Here is a 15,283-nt window from a genome sequence, read left to right on the forward strand (position 1 = left end):
GCACCTAAATCACATAATGCTTTTTCAAAGTAAGAATCCCCAATAGTGCAAGGAATAGTAAAACTCCCTAGATCTTTTAATTTCGGAGGTAATTTGTTTTGTAGGATGGCTGAACACTCCTCATTTAACTTCACAGTTTCATAATCCTCCAGCTTCCTTTTGTTTGCCAAAATCTCCTTCAAAAATTTTGCATAACTAGGCATTTGCACTAAAGCATCTGCAAAAGGAATATTAATGTGCAATTTTTTAAATACATCAAGAAATTTAGAAAATTGCTTATCTATTTTGTGCTGCTGGAGTCGTTGAGGGAATGGAATTGGCGGCACATATGGCTTGGGATTATCTGGAAAAAGTTTACTCTTGCTTGTCTCATTTGATTGTTTATTGACCACCTTTTCCTTGTCTCTGACAATCTCTTCTTCTCCCACTTGTTTACCACTTCTCAGGGTAATAGCTTTTATGTTTTCAATTGGATTTTTTTCTGTGTTGCTCGGCAAAGAACCTTGTTGCCTTCCTGACATCATGCTTGCTAACTGACCCACTTGCATCTCTAGATGTCTGATTGAAGCCTCTTGATTTTGAAATCTCACATCCGTGCTTTTGATGAAGTCATGAGTCGTATTAGCAAGTTTGGTGACTATGTCTTCCAAATTTGACTTTGTCTCTTCTGATTGTTTGAATCCAGGTGGTCTCGTCACATTCTGATTATTCCATGAAAAATTTGGATGATTGCGCCATCCCATATTGTATGTGTTGGAGTAGAGATTATTCTGCGACCTGTTAAAATTCCCAACAAAGTTAGAATTTTCACTAGGTTGTTTGAAAGTATTACGTACCTGACACTCTGTGCTAACATGTCCTCCACCACAAAAATCACATGTCAAATTATGAATTTTCATGGCTGAAACACTCATATTATCAAGCTTTTTGTTGATTGCTTCAAATTGTGCAGCAATTGCAGCAAAAGCATCCACTTCATGAACTCCGCTAACTTTTCGCATTGGTAATCTCTCAGTAGGCCACTAATAACTATTGAATGCCATCTCCTCTAATAGATTGTAGGCTTCTTATGGTGTTTTATTATTTAAAGTCCCCCCTGCAGCTGCATCAATCATAGAACGAAGATTTGCACTAGAGCCATTATAAAAAGTTTGTACCTACATCCATACGGGTAGTCCATGATGTGGGCATCTCCTAAGAAATTCTTTGAATCTTTCTCATGCTTCAGATAATGATTCATTATCCATCTGCATAAAATTAGTAATATCGTTACGCATCTTCGTAGACTTTGCAGGTGGAAAGAACTTACCAAGAAATTTCTGAGCCATATCATTCCATGTAGTAATTGATCCTGCAGGAAGAGAAGAAAGCCAACTCTTAGCTTTGTCTTTAAGAGAGAATGGAAATAATCTCAATCTAATAGCATCATCTGTAACTCCATTATATTTAATGGTGTCACAGATTTCAAAAAAAGCATCCATGTGAGCATTTGGATCATCGCTTGGTAGCCCACTGAATTGCACTGATTGTTGAAGCATCTGAATAAGTGACGGCTTAATCTCAAAGTTGTTTGCTTGAATTGCAGGTCTTCTGATACTTGATGTGGTGCCTTGAACTGTTGGCGCAGCATAATCTGTTAAGAGTCTACGTGGATTTTCATTCTCATCGTCTGCCATCTTAGCGTGATTTCTCTATTCTCTTAGTCGTCTTTTGAATGTTCGCTCGATTTCTGGATCAAGCTCAACAAGTTTCCCTTGTTGGCTACGTGTCATAAACCGATGTACACCCTGAAAAATAAAACAAAACGAAAGCTAGATTAAACGTAGAATTATCTGGTATCAATATTAATTAGTATTAAACAAACGATCCCCGGCAACGGCGCCAAAAACTTGTTCGTAAAATTCTAAACGCAAGTGCACGTATCGAACAAGTAATATAATGATGAGATAAAGTATCGTCCCACGGAAATCGATGATTAATAAACTAATTAAATAATAAAATAGATTAATTCTAAAATTTATCTAACAGATCAAAATATAATTAAGAATAAATTAAAATCGAAACTTGAAGACTTTGAAGACTAAATGCAGTAAAATCAATCAGATAAATATGTTAGAGCATCCGATTTCACCATAACCACTAGATATGAATTTCATATTATTGTGAATAAAAGAACGATATCAAACATGTGATAGCGGAATTTCCTAATCTATTTACTATCCTATCCCTCAGCTTATTAATCCACTATATCTCTATGTGAATTAAAATAAACATGAGTGCATTAAAAATTATGAATATTCCCGGTTTACAATGAGTCTTTTGGATCACCTTATCACTGAAGGCTACACAAATAACGCAGTATATTTCTATCCACGTTTAATTCATGGTTATATATTATAATGAGCAATTGCATATTATCACCTCTCAGTCTCAAACATGCACATCAGATCATTCAAGTGATGGCCAGTTACTCAAAAGCATTAAACGCAATAATATATAACTCACATGAATGAAATCAATTGTAAAACATAAAAATCATGAAATTCATATCATCATGGTTAGGTTACATCATAGCCCTAACAAAAGAAAATTAGAACATAGTAGAAGAAAAAGTAAAAATATAAATCAAACCCAGCATCTTGAATCAAAGAACAAGAATTATGTCACCACTTTTGTCTTCTCTTCAAAATACATGAAAAACTCTCAGAACAAAGGAAAACGATCTAACTCTCCCCCCTAAAAAACCCTAGCTGCTCTCTTTGTCTCTATTTATAGGATATATCCAAGATATCTATCTCCCAACGCTTGTAGATAACATTAGGGAACAAAATCAAGAATTTCCTGATTTGATATCCATCTTTCACTGCTGCTTTTATTTGAATTCCTGATAGTTACCATTCTTTTTCTTATCCTCTTCATATCTCATTATTCTGCATAAACAAGGAAAATTCAAATAATCAGAAGGAAATCCAAATATTTTCTCACATATAATGCATTAATTACTGCCTAAAATAGGTAAAATAACCCTATTTTTATAGAGTTATCAGCCGGAACGAACGTTGAAGTAGCAATGAGCACAGAGAGAGAAGCGAGTGAGCGCCAGAGTAGGGGTAGCCATAATGTGGTTCATCGGCGATGGGGCGATGGGGTACGATCACTTGACGCACGGTGGAGCAGTAATGAAAGCAGATAGAGAAATTGAGATTCAAAATTTCAAACCCTTCGTGAGGAGAAAGAAATGGGGTTCGCAATTGCAAGAGAGGAACGAAAATCGTCTGCTTCTCTTTCCTTCTTCCATGTCGTAATAAATGCATTGCAGAGACCACGTGTGAGCTAGGAGGAGAGAGTCTGAGTTGTGTGTAGGCTAGGAGAGGAGAAAGAAGGGATCAGAGGAAGGGAGGCGAGAGAGCAAGAAGACAGAAGTATCAAGTGGGCCCATGCTTCCAAGTGGCACTGCGTAAGTGGTCAGAGACCACGCTGACATGGCGCTCTCGGACCACTCAATATTTTCTCCACACACGACCACACTGCTCTTTGCGCATAGAAAATATTAATTTCCTCTTTCTTTTTAGAAATTTCCCTTGATAATAGGCCAGCACATATTAATGGCCGCAGTAGACCTACACTAGACCTTATGTGGGGAGTTATTTCACTTTCTCTCACCTCCTTTTTCTCTTTACGAAGGAGGAAGATGACGCTCTCTCCCTTCCTCTCATGAATTCAAAATTTCAGTTTCCTTGTCTTCACTCCTTCCGATGCTCGCTTCCTCTCTGCTCTTGCTCTCGTTCGGCGCTCATTGGGCGTTACTTCTTCGCTCTTTGCTCCGGCACTTGTGTTCGGTGGGTCGTGCTTTTTCATGCTCTGCTCTAGCGCTTGCTCGACTTGTTTGCTTTATGCTCTAACGCTCCCTCGGGGCTTGTTGGGTCTCTGCTGCTCGCTCGGAGTTGGAGCACACCTTGGTCAGCTCAAGGTCTTAGATGTCATAGGCAAGGAAATTGGCCATGGCGGCAATATTTACTTGATTTCCCCGTCCCGGGCTGGCCGTAGAGTGGGTAGCCCCGCTTCCAGGCCCACCCGTTTGCTGATAGAAGTCCTTCCCAGCCGTGAAGTCACGGAGGTTCTCCATGATGTCCCTTTTCCTCTATGGGTCCATGGCCAATGTGTCAAAGGTGCTCGAGTGCTTGAACGGCACCGATTTCTACCCGCCACACGAATTAGTGTTAAGGAGGCGTTCTTGATTCTTACGGCGGATGTCGTTGGCCTTGTTCATGATGTAGTCCATGTAGGAGTCGAGGATGAGCTCATTGTTGCACTTCCTAATCTGGAGCGTGAACCCACGCTTCTTGTCGGGGAGGGGCCCCACGAGGAAGGTTGGGACTGCCACTACCTCACCACATGCTCCCACTAGACGTCAACGCCATCAAAGATGTCGATGATGCAGTCATTATTTGAGTGGCCGCAGGTGGTGAGCTAAAGTTGCGAGTGCGACCGAGGGAGAGGTGGCTACAGGAGGCGGAGACGAAGGAGCTGAGTAGAGCTGGATGGTGTTAACACAGTTGTTCTCGTTGATTTCATAGTAATAGTAGAATAGTCAAAGCCGAAGGCCCGTTTTAGGAATCTGAGGGTGGTGAAGCAAAGCTCCGGCGGGAGTGCCGCCTAGAGGAGGGTCTGGCAGAAGGCGAGGGTGCCGGCAGTCTAGTTCTCTAGATTCTTCGTTAGATATTGAGGATTTTTTTTTTAGTCATAGCCATCCATTTTCTTTGTCAATTTCATCGAGACTAGTTTGTGTTTTGCAGGTTTTGTGTCTGCTATCGAGGAACCTATAGTAATCTTAATATTTTACCGGCTATTCTTGTGGTTGAGTTAATTGGGGGGCTAATACAGTCCTGACACTATTCAATCCGACTAGTGCCTTCTTTTTATTTTTTATTTTTTGGGAAAATGATAAGCCGACTACACCATCACGGCGGTGCAGTCTAAACTGCACCATGTATTGTGTCAAGGCCACCAAATGACTAGCTTGTCCAGTCTACTAAAATATCAACTAGGATACCCTCCGGTGAAAAAGATATTGGGTACTTGAGGCCCCACATCTTGACTTTTCTCATGCTTCTCTCTCTCTCAATGGTAATGAAAAAAATAAATGAATGTAAGAACAAATACTTCACCTTCCCTTGAAGTGAAGTGAAGTGAAGAAAGACGACGAGCCATTTGCCGATTCCACCGTGAACCTCTCTTCATTGCTGTTGCACACATGTCTGAGTCAAGAGCTGGCTCGCTGCCGCCATCGCTACCCACTAAAACCTCGCTGAAGCCCTCACTCTCAGTCACTATCCTATCACTATCAGTCTTGGCTTCAATTCTAGCGATCACGATCCTATACCAACACGAGCCCTTCAACCGGCACTGCACTACTTTGCTCACGAGGAGAGGGCAGCCATCGAGGTTGAAGTTAGAGGGAGAATAGCAAGTGATGATTATGGGGTTGTGGGTAGGAGGGACGGCAGCAAGAACCTATGCTCAAAAGCTTGAGTTGCGAGGAGATGAGGTGCTCTGATGGAGGGAGAGAGGGGGGGGAGGGCCCTTGGGGATGCGGCAGCCTTGCTCAATGATTCCATACCGTATTTTGTCTCTTTCGGTTGTCAATTGCATCTCCATTTAGTGTGCGGTCAAAATGGCACTGTTATTCCCAAGAAATAATGGTACCGTCACCTTAGCATCCTTTTTTTTTTTTTTTTTTTTTGTTTTTATCTTGTACTAGATTTAGTTCATCAATGATGAAATTAAGTTTTGTTTGCCCCAATACTGCCATCCAGTGGAATCTCTTGATTTTAAGGAGTATAAAATCTAGATGAGAATTTCACTTAATTGTTTTTGGCAAGAACGGAATTGTCAATCAAAGCAAAATCAGATTATTATTTTTGACTTTGATAAATAAAAAAAAATTAATTGTAACTATTAATTATTATTAGGAATTGGTAAAAGGAGCGAAAAATGTGAAACCAAAACATGGAGCTCTAAAAGCAAAGGCAAAGCCAATTGGAACAAGCAAAACAAGGACGCGATTCTCCTGCAGTTTCAATCCCGACCAAGAAAACATCCCTAAAGCAATCAAACAAGACTTGAAAGTCCTAGAAAAGAAAGTAAGACACTCTCCAAATCAACCTCAGCCCACAAGATTTGCCTCGTTAAAATTGCAAAACCCAACCTTCAGTTCATGATAATTGATCATTCTTCGAGTTCTCAGAAAAATTTCTAAAATCTGAATTTCCGATGAGAAGAAATTTAGAGAGCGAGCGAGCACTAGAGCAAAGAGCGAGCGAGCCAAGCAAGCACCAAAGCAAAGAGTGAAAAAGAGAGACCCGCCAAGCACTTAGGGAGCTTTGGAGCAAAATGAGCCGAGCAAGCACCAGAGCAGAGAGCGAAAAAGAGAGACCCGTTGAGCACCGAGGGAGCTTTGGAGCAAAACAAGCCAAGCAAACTCTGAAGTAAAGAGCAAAGAAGTGACACCCAATGAGCATCAAGTGAGAGCCAGAGTAGAGAGGGAGTGAGCATCAAAGAGAATGAAGACAAGGGAACTGAAATTTTGAATTCATGAGAGGAATGGAGAGAAAAAACCTCATTCTTCCTCCTTCAAAAGGAGAAAAAGGAGGAGAGAGAAAGTGAAACAAGAGTCTGTTTGGTAACATTTTTGTTTTAGGAAATAATTTCTTTTCAGAAATAATATTTTTCTATTTTTATTCCCTTAAATAATTTCTGAATAAAAGAATGCGTTTGATAACTATACAAAATTTATATTCTCATAATTGAAAAAGAATAGGAAAGCATTTGTTACACCCAATGGCGATCAGCGGGAGGTGGCGATCGACAACCGAGGGTTGGCCAACGATAGAGCAAGCGGCAAGGAAGAAGAAAAGAAAAGAAAGAAAAGAAAAAAATGATTTATTTCTAGAAATTGTTTCAGGGAATAAAAAAATACTCTTTTATATTTCTTATTTTTGTTTCAAATCTATTCCCTAACCACTTTTTTATTCTGGAGAATAAAAAATTAATTAACGTTACCAAACATATTTCTATTTTTTCTATTCCAAGGAGCAAAAGAACATAAAAACAAAGAAATAGAAGTGTTGCCAAACGAAACCTAACTCTTCACAACAGGTCTAGTGCAGCCATTAATGTAAGGAGGCAATTAGTATTTTCTATGTACAAAGAGCTATGGGGACCACTAACTGACGTGGAGCCACATGGAGCCTCTTGATTGGCTAGGGCATACATGTTGTGGCTGACCCACCTAATATTTTCTCCCCTCCAATAGTGTTGAAGTAGGCTTCCTTACTTTGGGTGTGGAAAAGAACCAACAACCACCCGGACTGCTCGAAACTAAACTGAACTAAACTAAAACTTGTAGTTCCCAAGGGAACCAATCCAGTTCTCGGCTCCAATTTATTAGAATCGATGGATACCGATCCGGTTCTCGGTTATAGATGTGGGTCCACTCACCCACTCACTCAACTGAACTGGTAATATATAAATATATATTTAATTTTTAATAAAAATTTATGACAAAAAAATTTAAGAAAAATGAAACCCTAAAATTCCTAATCTAAAATTCAATACCTATTAACCGAGTGCTTGTCTTGTCTTACTTTTATCTTATACGAGTTGTTTCTCTCTCTCACTCACAACTTTGACTCTCAACTCAACACCCATTGGCTTACGGTGTCAACTCTCAATTTGAGTCCAATCTTTTTACTAATCTTGCAATTAAGAATATGAATTTTTTTTTCTTTTTTTTTTTTTTGCTTTACTTTGATTTGTCAAAAAATGTTGTAATGAGTGAATGAAGTTTGATGGGATTGGTTCCATGGACCCACCCCAGTCCGATTCTTGGGTGGATCCATAGAATCAATGGGCGGTTCCCGATTCCAATTTTTCATAACCAATCCTTAATAGATTGTTCCTGATTCCAAGGTGGGAACCGCCCACCCAGACCATGCTCAACCCCCTTTCCGACACACACTCTCTCTCCCTTTGCCTCTTCGCTTCCTCATCTCTTTTTCTTCGCTTCCTCGACCGCTAAGCAAATCATCTCTATCCAACAATGGCTATTACGCCTCTTTGCTTTGCACTTAACCTCTCTTCTTCAGCCCTCACTTCGGCCATCTTCGAATCCCTCGCTCTTCTCGTTCTCTCCCAAGACCCCTCCTCTCTTGTAGCCCACCCACCACGACCCTAGCTTCCATGCCTCCGCTGCCAAAATCGCAAGCCCGACAACCTCTGACTCGACCAGATCATCCGGAAAGTTTTCTTCTTCCAACACCGGTTCAATCTAGCGAGGGTCACACCCAGATTAAGGAAGTGGAGTTCATGAAGAGCAATGGGAGGGCCAAGAACTGTCCCAAAATGTGAGGCCCAATTTTGCGATTTTGGGTCCGTCTAATTTGGGCAAGTCTTCCCATATCAATGCTTTGGTTCGGAAGAAGGAAGATGCAGTTACATCCAAGAAACCAGGTCCTTTTTCTTTCTTATGGTTTTACTTTGGTCGCCAGGGATGAGCTAATTGATTGATGTATTTTGCAGGCAAGACTCGGCTTATAAATCGCTTGGCGGTGAACAAGAGTTGGTATACTGTGGATCCGTTGGGTTATGGGGGAGCTTTTGGCTGGCTTAAATATCTCATGCTGTGTGACAACTCATAAATGCATAAAAAGAAAAATCACAAAATGTGAGGGAATATGTAAGTTTTATTTCTTGGAATGCTGCAACTAATTGAGTGAGGTAAGTCGATTCAAGTTGTTAGAGTGGAAAACTGGATAATCGTTGGATCACTACTTGTTAACAAGCTTGCAAAACTTCATTAATTGCACTTAAATGGTTTAAGCATTTTTTACCAATCACTTTGGATATGCCAAGGTAGTAATTCTTCTGGCTAAGATGTAGAGATTGGATATGTCATAATATCCATATCCTAAACATTTTAATGATTTATCAATTTAGTCCTAAATCTTTGGAAAAATTCCAAAAATGGCTTGAAATGCTCTCAATTTCTTAAATAATGGCATAAAGTAAATCATATCTCAAATAAGAACTTGAAATGCTCTCATTTTCTCAAATAAGGGCTTGAAGTGGCCATATTAATCTAAAAGAATGACCTACCTCATCGGCCGATCAAGGGCATTCCCATCCTTTTGCTTTCTTTATTTTCTTTATTTTTCCTTTTTTTTTCTCTTTTTTGGCATAAAAAAGACAAACTAAGAAAATAAAAAATAAAGACTAAAAAAAAAACAAAAAACATTCACAAAAAAAAAAAAAAAAAAAAAAAAACTTAGGAGGAGGTCTAGTCACCTGTGGCTACCACCCCATCGTCGGTGGGGCATTGGCCATGGCTAGTGGGATCGCCGATGACTACGCAAGGTGGACACCTTGCCTAGACCTAGGGAAGGGTGGCAACCCTCTTTTGAATCTAGCGAGGACCAAGCTCTCACCTTTGGTCAGCAACCCCATTAGCCATGTCCGATGCCCCACTAGCGATAGGGCAGCAACCACAAGTGAGGGAGGTCTAGCTGCCAACCTTGCACCTAATTTTTTTTCTTAAGTTTTAGCCTTCTTTTTTTTTAGTTTGTCTTTTTATGAACATAAAGAGAAAAGGAAAAAAATAAGAAAATAAGAAAAAGCAAAAGGACGGAAATGCCCTTGATCGGCCGAAAAGTTCAAGTCCTTTTTGATATTGACATGGGCACTTCAAGTCATTATTTGAAACAATGTCCATTTTAGGCCTTTATTTAATAAAATGAGGGCACTTATGTCTTTATTTAAGGTAAGGTTCACTTCAAACCCTTATTTGAAAAATCAATGATATTTAGGGCCTTTATTTGGAATTTTTTTAAACCTTTTGACAATATTTCAACTAAGCTGTAGAGATTAGATATATAACATTCACATCATAATATTCATGTCCTATTCCCATCATAATATTCATGTCCTTTGACGGTTTGAAAATGTAGACATTCCAGTTAAATATCCAAATAATAGTTTTAGAATTAAATTGACAAATCTTCAAAATGTTTGACTAAGCTGATATAATTGAAATATTTATAACTGAATTGGTACAATTGAAAAATTTATGATTGAATTGATCACCGTACAATGCATTTAGGATTTTTTGGATAATTAAACCAAAAAAAAAAAATTAAAGACAAAAGATGTAATGAGTCAAGACATTTTTCAGGAAACTTTCTACAAGATATGATGTCTTCCATAAGAATGCAATAACGTACTTCTTTTTTTATCTGTACAATGATGCACTCCAAAGTGTTCATTTTTCTGAATTCAAACGCAAAGAACGATATAGAAAGATAGTATAATCGTTAGAGAAGAAGAAAATACTCGTTCCAATCTAATTCATCGACATTTCAACCTTCCAAAATAGCCTCGCAATGTTCTGGACATTGGAGAATCTTTGGGACACCGTTTCTATGAAACTCGATGGTAGAAATAAAAACTTTCTGCGCAGCCACCGTTTCAAATTCCATTGAACCAGCGTTGGTCGAAGTCAAACGATTTTTCATTTTCTTCTATATAGTCCTTTTCTTTTCAATTTTTCTCCAATACAAAAAACTAAATATTCAACATAAATAAAAATTCGATCATCACGAATATTGTTTATTGTTTGTGATTACATAATCAGCCACCACACAAAGCACGGAATAGCATGTGCTTCTCTGCCGAAGCCCAACAATAGACTTCATGTAATAAAACAGTTTCGACATCTTAGAGCTCACAGAACCACCCTAAAATACTAAGAAAGACACATAAGATCAAAGGGTCTCTCCACAAGCAAGACCGATGGTCAATAATGCATGCCTAATCGAGGGGCACGGGATCGTATATAGCCGACGCAAGAGAGTCCTTGGTAATATTACTGGGTTGGCCGAATCCGTCTCCACATCCGTAAAAAGTATGACAAATTCGTGCCGTGTTTACACAGGCACCAAGAAAAGGCCCTAATCCGGGAATTCGGTAGTCTTCAAACACGGCTCTATTCATCCACTTCCAGGCCTCACGCACCATATGCATGATGTGTTCACGCGCGGCCTCTTCCGACGCACCGGTTTCATTCATGTAGCATTCCAGTGCCTTCAAGTTGTCTCCTCGTGCCACTTCATGCTAAGCATGGACAATTATTGTTGGGTTATAACCATAAGTCCAAATACTCTTCCCACTTTTGTATCGAAGAAATAAAAAAGATGTACTCTTTTTTTCTTATGAGCCACTATTTGCAAGGAGAAGAACAATATAAAAGTAAGTTACCGATGATGTACTGAGATCATTGATGAGTCGAAGCATCTTGCTAGAACAACGCATGATGCTTGGGATTTTCGACACGTAATCAAGTCCCTCTTCCGTCAATTTATCCGTGGTTAGGAAGTAACTGGGCAACATCAAAACCACCCCTCCGGATGAATTCGTCGCAACGTCAATGTATTCCTTCAGGGTCGGTTTAATGCCCTTGCTGCGCCAATGGACCTCCTTCAGGTACGCCTTGCATTCTTCGGCCCACTATAGGATTGAAATTCGGAAAAGTGTGTCAATGACCAAGTCAAGGGACGTTCTTTTCTCATACTTTTTCAGACTCTCAAACGTTCAAATTTAGAAGTCATAACGAAAGTTAGAAGTAGAAAAATGAATCAACTGACATGGACTAGAAATTATCAGGTGAAAGATTTAGCAAGTCAAAATTACCACTTTCCGCAGGTAAGGGATGGGGTTGATTCCTCGCTCTCTCATCGTCCAATACCCAATTTCGTTGGTCGTGTTGTACATGGCCATGAAACTATCCCTTATTATTGGAGGAAGCCTATCGATGTCTGTGATGTCCCACCTTGATAAGTTATCACAATTTCAGCAATTTTACCAAATTTACCGCCATTCAATACACTTCTTAGTAACAATAACGAAAATTAATGCCAACCATTACTTTATTAGCCCAAACCACCAACATAAACCATGATATGTCCAAAACGCATTGAAGAATTTATTTCATAATATATAATTTTTAGTATTTTTTTCCATTGCATTCATAGACTAATTAATTATGTCTTTTTTCTTGGCAGTCATAGTTACAAGGGAAAATGATGACGGTGGTGATACTAGGCAAACCTGACAATGAAATCTGTTAAGAGCTCAAGTTCTTCTGGCGTCCCATATATATCATAAACATCATCAATAAGTACCACCATACTAGCAAGCTTCCCATTCATTTCTCTATAAGCTGTATGTTGAGGTTCGAAAACCATACTATTGCTCCAAAAATAGCTTTCCACTATCCTGTCCCTACAAAAGGTCATCTTGTTCACCCCAAGTTCAACCCACCACCTGAAAAAATTGTCATATGATGATTAAGTCGATCAAAATGCGCTCCCACATTGCCAGATTGATTGTGTACCTTGCCAGATTGCTGACTTCCTTCCTATAGACTGACTGCACTAAATTGAAGTCTAATTTAGCCAATCGTAGCAAAGAGGGGATCATGTCTTGTTGTTTCTTGTACATGTCAATGAACCACCGAGCCTCCAACCTGTTTAGCCTCCAGTGGATAGGCAAATGTAATGCATGACTCACGTGGCTCGCTAAATTAGTGGAAATTTCGTTGAGGTTTAGATCCTTCAAATGCTTAGAAGCAAAGGTCCAAGCTTCATCGAGTATGGTTTCACCTTCCAATCCATGAAAAGAAGCTTCATAAAGACCAAGAAGCCCCTTCACATCTTCATTGAGCGATTCATTGAATGTGCCCGTCTTGCTCATAAATCTTTGAAACACATCTATATGTCCAACAAAAGGAATGGAAGGGTAAATTTTGATGCATCGACATGATTTACAAAAGTTTTATAGTTGACGAGTACCTTGCGGTGTATTGTATCCATGTTGTCTAAGTAGCCGGAATCGAAGGGAAACGACATCAAGATTGTCCGAAAGTTGAGCATCTTCGGTGTTGTTATAGATGGAACTTAGAGCATTCTTGATCTCCGTCTCAAATCGGTATCCTAGTCCTAGTCTTTGAACCACGTCAATGAACTTGAGCTTGGCCACCTGATTCATCTCCCCGTCGAATAGACCCTTGACTTCTTTCTTCAACCTTTGGACTTCCTCCGAACATTTATCCTCCTAGCACATGAAAAACTCTGAAAAATGAGATCTTAATCGAAGTCAATGCACAAGCATTGTTGAGCTCTTGCCTTTTTGTTGAGAGTATGCCGTTTTGACCAGGTTTATCGATATCTCATATAGAATATTGTTGCTATTGGCCGTAGATTTGATACTTTAGCACTGGATGAAGGTGCAAATTGATTTTACAGATCTCGAATGTCATATATAAATCGTATACAGAATTACACAAGATGTATACATCCATAAACCAGATTCAAAGTACAATTTGTCCTTTGTTTCCATGTCGTTTTGGGATTTATGGACTCGTCCCACCAAAGTAAATAGAAAATAGGGAAACAGTGCACCTCGGTCACTAAACTTATTTTTTTTTTTTTCTGTCGTCGGCGTGGTAACTTAAATTTGAGCACGGCAAAGTGAAGCCGAGGTATTAATCGATGCCAAACAAAAGTATAATACTCAAATAATCAGTGCCATCATGGAATAAATTGTTACCGAAATTATCAGAACCATAGACCGAAAATTGTTGGGAAATTTTTCCAAGTTTGACGGACCAAATGTGAATATTTCCCATAGTACTTAAGCTAGGCTGGGGTTTGTGCCAAAAACAAAAAAAAAAGAAAAGAAAATTCGTTACCTTGTAATTAACGCTAAGTGACTGCAAATAGTCATAGTCCCAAACACTAGGTTGCCAATTTGCCGAATGTCTCCCAATCGCTTGAACTTCAATCTTCGAAGCACATGTCACGAATTGAGCACTGGAGGTAGTGGAGGAGGTGGCGGCGGAGGAGGAGGAGCGGAGGTGCCTAAAGAATAAGAGAGGGGACTGGTTATGGTGAAATGAGGAGGGGAGGAAGCTTGTTGACAATGCCTGAAGAGCCATTGCGAATTTTGTAGCGAGTCACTTAGTATGCCAACTATCCTTTATATAGGGGTTGGTCTGAGATCTACAAGATCTTGAAGCCTCATGAAGCCATACGTAGAGAGTTTTGTAACGCGGTAATTTGTGTTGTGAGTTTATGTCCCAGTGAGTTGTTTATTTATAAACACTTAGGGTTTTTGGTTAAATCTAGGTGTGAGAAACATTTAAGCGATTGAGCGATTGTAAACTCTGATTCTCCAATTTTAGTGGATTATTTGTTGGTGGCTCTCCCCGTGGACGTAGATACCGATATTCAGACCGAACCATGTAAATTGCTAGTGTTCTCATTTTTCTTGTTTATTTATCTGGCTATTTCGCATTGATGTAAATTGCAAGATTCTATCGTTTCCGCGTATTATATCCCAACAATTGGCATCAGAGCATGGGGTTGGATTTCTTGATTGTGATTTGGGGCTTTTGCTTGTCTGATTATTATCTGGAAATTCTGTTATTGCAATTATATCTGAGAGGAAATCTGAAATTGAGAAGTTTGATGGGAGAAATAACTTTGTGTTATGGAGCATCAAGATGCGGGCTTTATTGACAACACGAGGTTTGGCCAAGGCACTAGATGGCAAAGATGAGTTGCTGATTATAATGAAAGTCTCAGAGAGGGTAGAGCTTATGCAAAAAGCAAAGAGCATAATCCTGTTAAATTTGTTGGATGAGGTCTTACTAGAGGTTATTGAGGAAAAGGATGCCGCGGCATTATAAGCAAAACTTCAAGCACTATATGTGAAGAAAGGTTTGAACAATCGCTTGTATATGCTAAAGAAGATCTTTCAATCTAGATATACTGAAGGTACGTCTATCAGAACCCACCTAAATGAATTTAATAAACTCATGTTGGATTTGAAGAACGTCGGTAAGATACATAATGATGAAGAACATGGCATAATGTTGTTAACCTCTTTACCAGAGTCACGGGAATACTTTACTGATTCGCTATTGTAGGGGCATATTATTATTACCTCAGAAGAGGTAAAGTCCGCCTTATTCTCTAAGGAGTGGCAAAGAAAGTTGCAAGATGATGGTCTGGCGAAAGGGGCAACGCAAGCACTGACAATTCGGGGTAAAGAACAACATTAAGAACCTAGTAGCAGCAAAGGTAAAAGCATATCGAAATCACGCAATAGAAAGTCCAAGGGACGCGTGAAGTGCTTTAAATGTCACGAGAAGGGGCACATCAGGAGAAAT

The 15,283-nt window shown here is 39.4% G+C and overlaps 1 protein-coding gene and 1 non-coding gene across 2 annotated transcripts; one reads left to right on the plus strand and one right to left on the minus strand.

The window, feature by feature from the left end:
• The first annotated feature begins 1,173 nt into the window (after positions 1–1,173).
• LOC120289093 lies at positions 1,174–1,280 on the plus strand. Its single transcript, XR_005547051.1, has one exon. It is a non-coding gene; the product is annotated as a small nucleolar RNA R71 (small nucleolar RNA).
• A 9,366-nt stretch (positions 1,281–10,646) lies between these two features.
• LOC104452558 (beta-bisabolene synthase-like) lies at positions 10,647–14,047 on the minus strand. The gene is made up of 7 exons (XM_039303174.1): positions 13,802–14,047; positions 12,903–13,164; positions 12,446–12,821; positions 12,160–12,375; positions 11,743–11,881; positions 11,311–11,559; positions 10,647–11,166 (listed from the first exon to the last, which is right to left on the minus strand). The coding sequence occupies exons 1-7, from the start codon at positions 14,045–14,047 to the stop codon at positions 10,864–10,866; spliced, it is 1,791 nt and encodes a 596-aa protein (XP_039159108.1). The 3' UTR covers positions 10,647–10,863.
• Positions 14,048–15,283: the final 1,236 nt, after the last annotated feature.

Source organism: Eucalyptus grandis, chromosome 1 (assembly GCF_016545825.1).
Source record: "Eucalyptus grandis isolate ANBG69807.140 chromosome 1, ASM1654582v1, whole genome shotgun sequence".
In the NCBI taxonomy this organism is placed as follows: Eukaryota; Viridiplantae; Streptophyta; class Magnoliopsida; order Myrtales; family Myrtaceae; genus Eucalyptus; species Eucalyptus grandis.

What these genes read in the sequence shown, in the direction of transcription:
- LOC104452558 (XM_039303174.1), bottom strand. Translation starts at nt 14,047, where the DNA reads ATGGCTCTTCAGGCATTGTCAACAAGCTTCCTCCCCTCCTCATTTCAC. An exon ending in TCCCTTACCTGCGGAAAGTG is followed by an intron (nt 11,560 to 11,742) that starts GTAATTTTGACT and finishes TCAATCCTATAG; the next exon opens with TGGGCCGAAGAATGCAAGGC. An exon ending in ATGATCTCAGTACATCATCG is followed by an intron (nt 11,167 to 11,310) that starts GTAACTTACTTT and finishes GTCCATGCTTAG; the next exon opens with CATGAAGTGGCACGAGGAGA.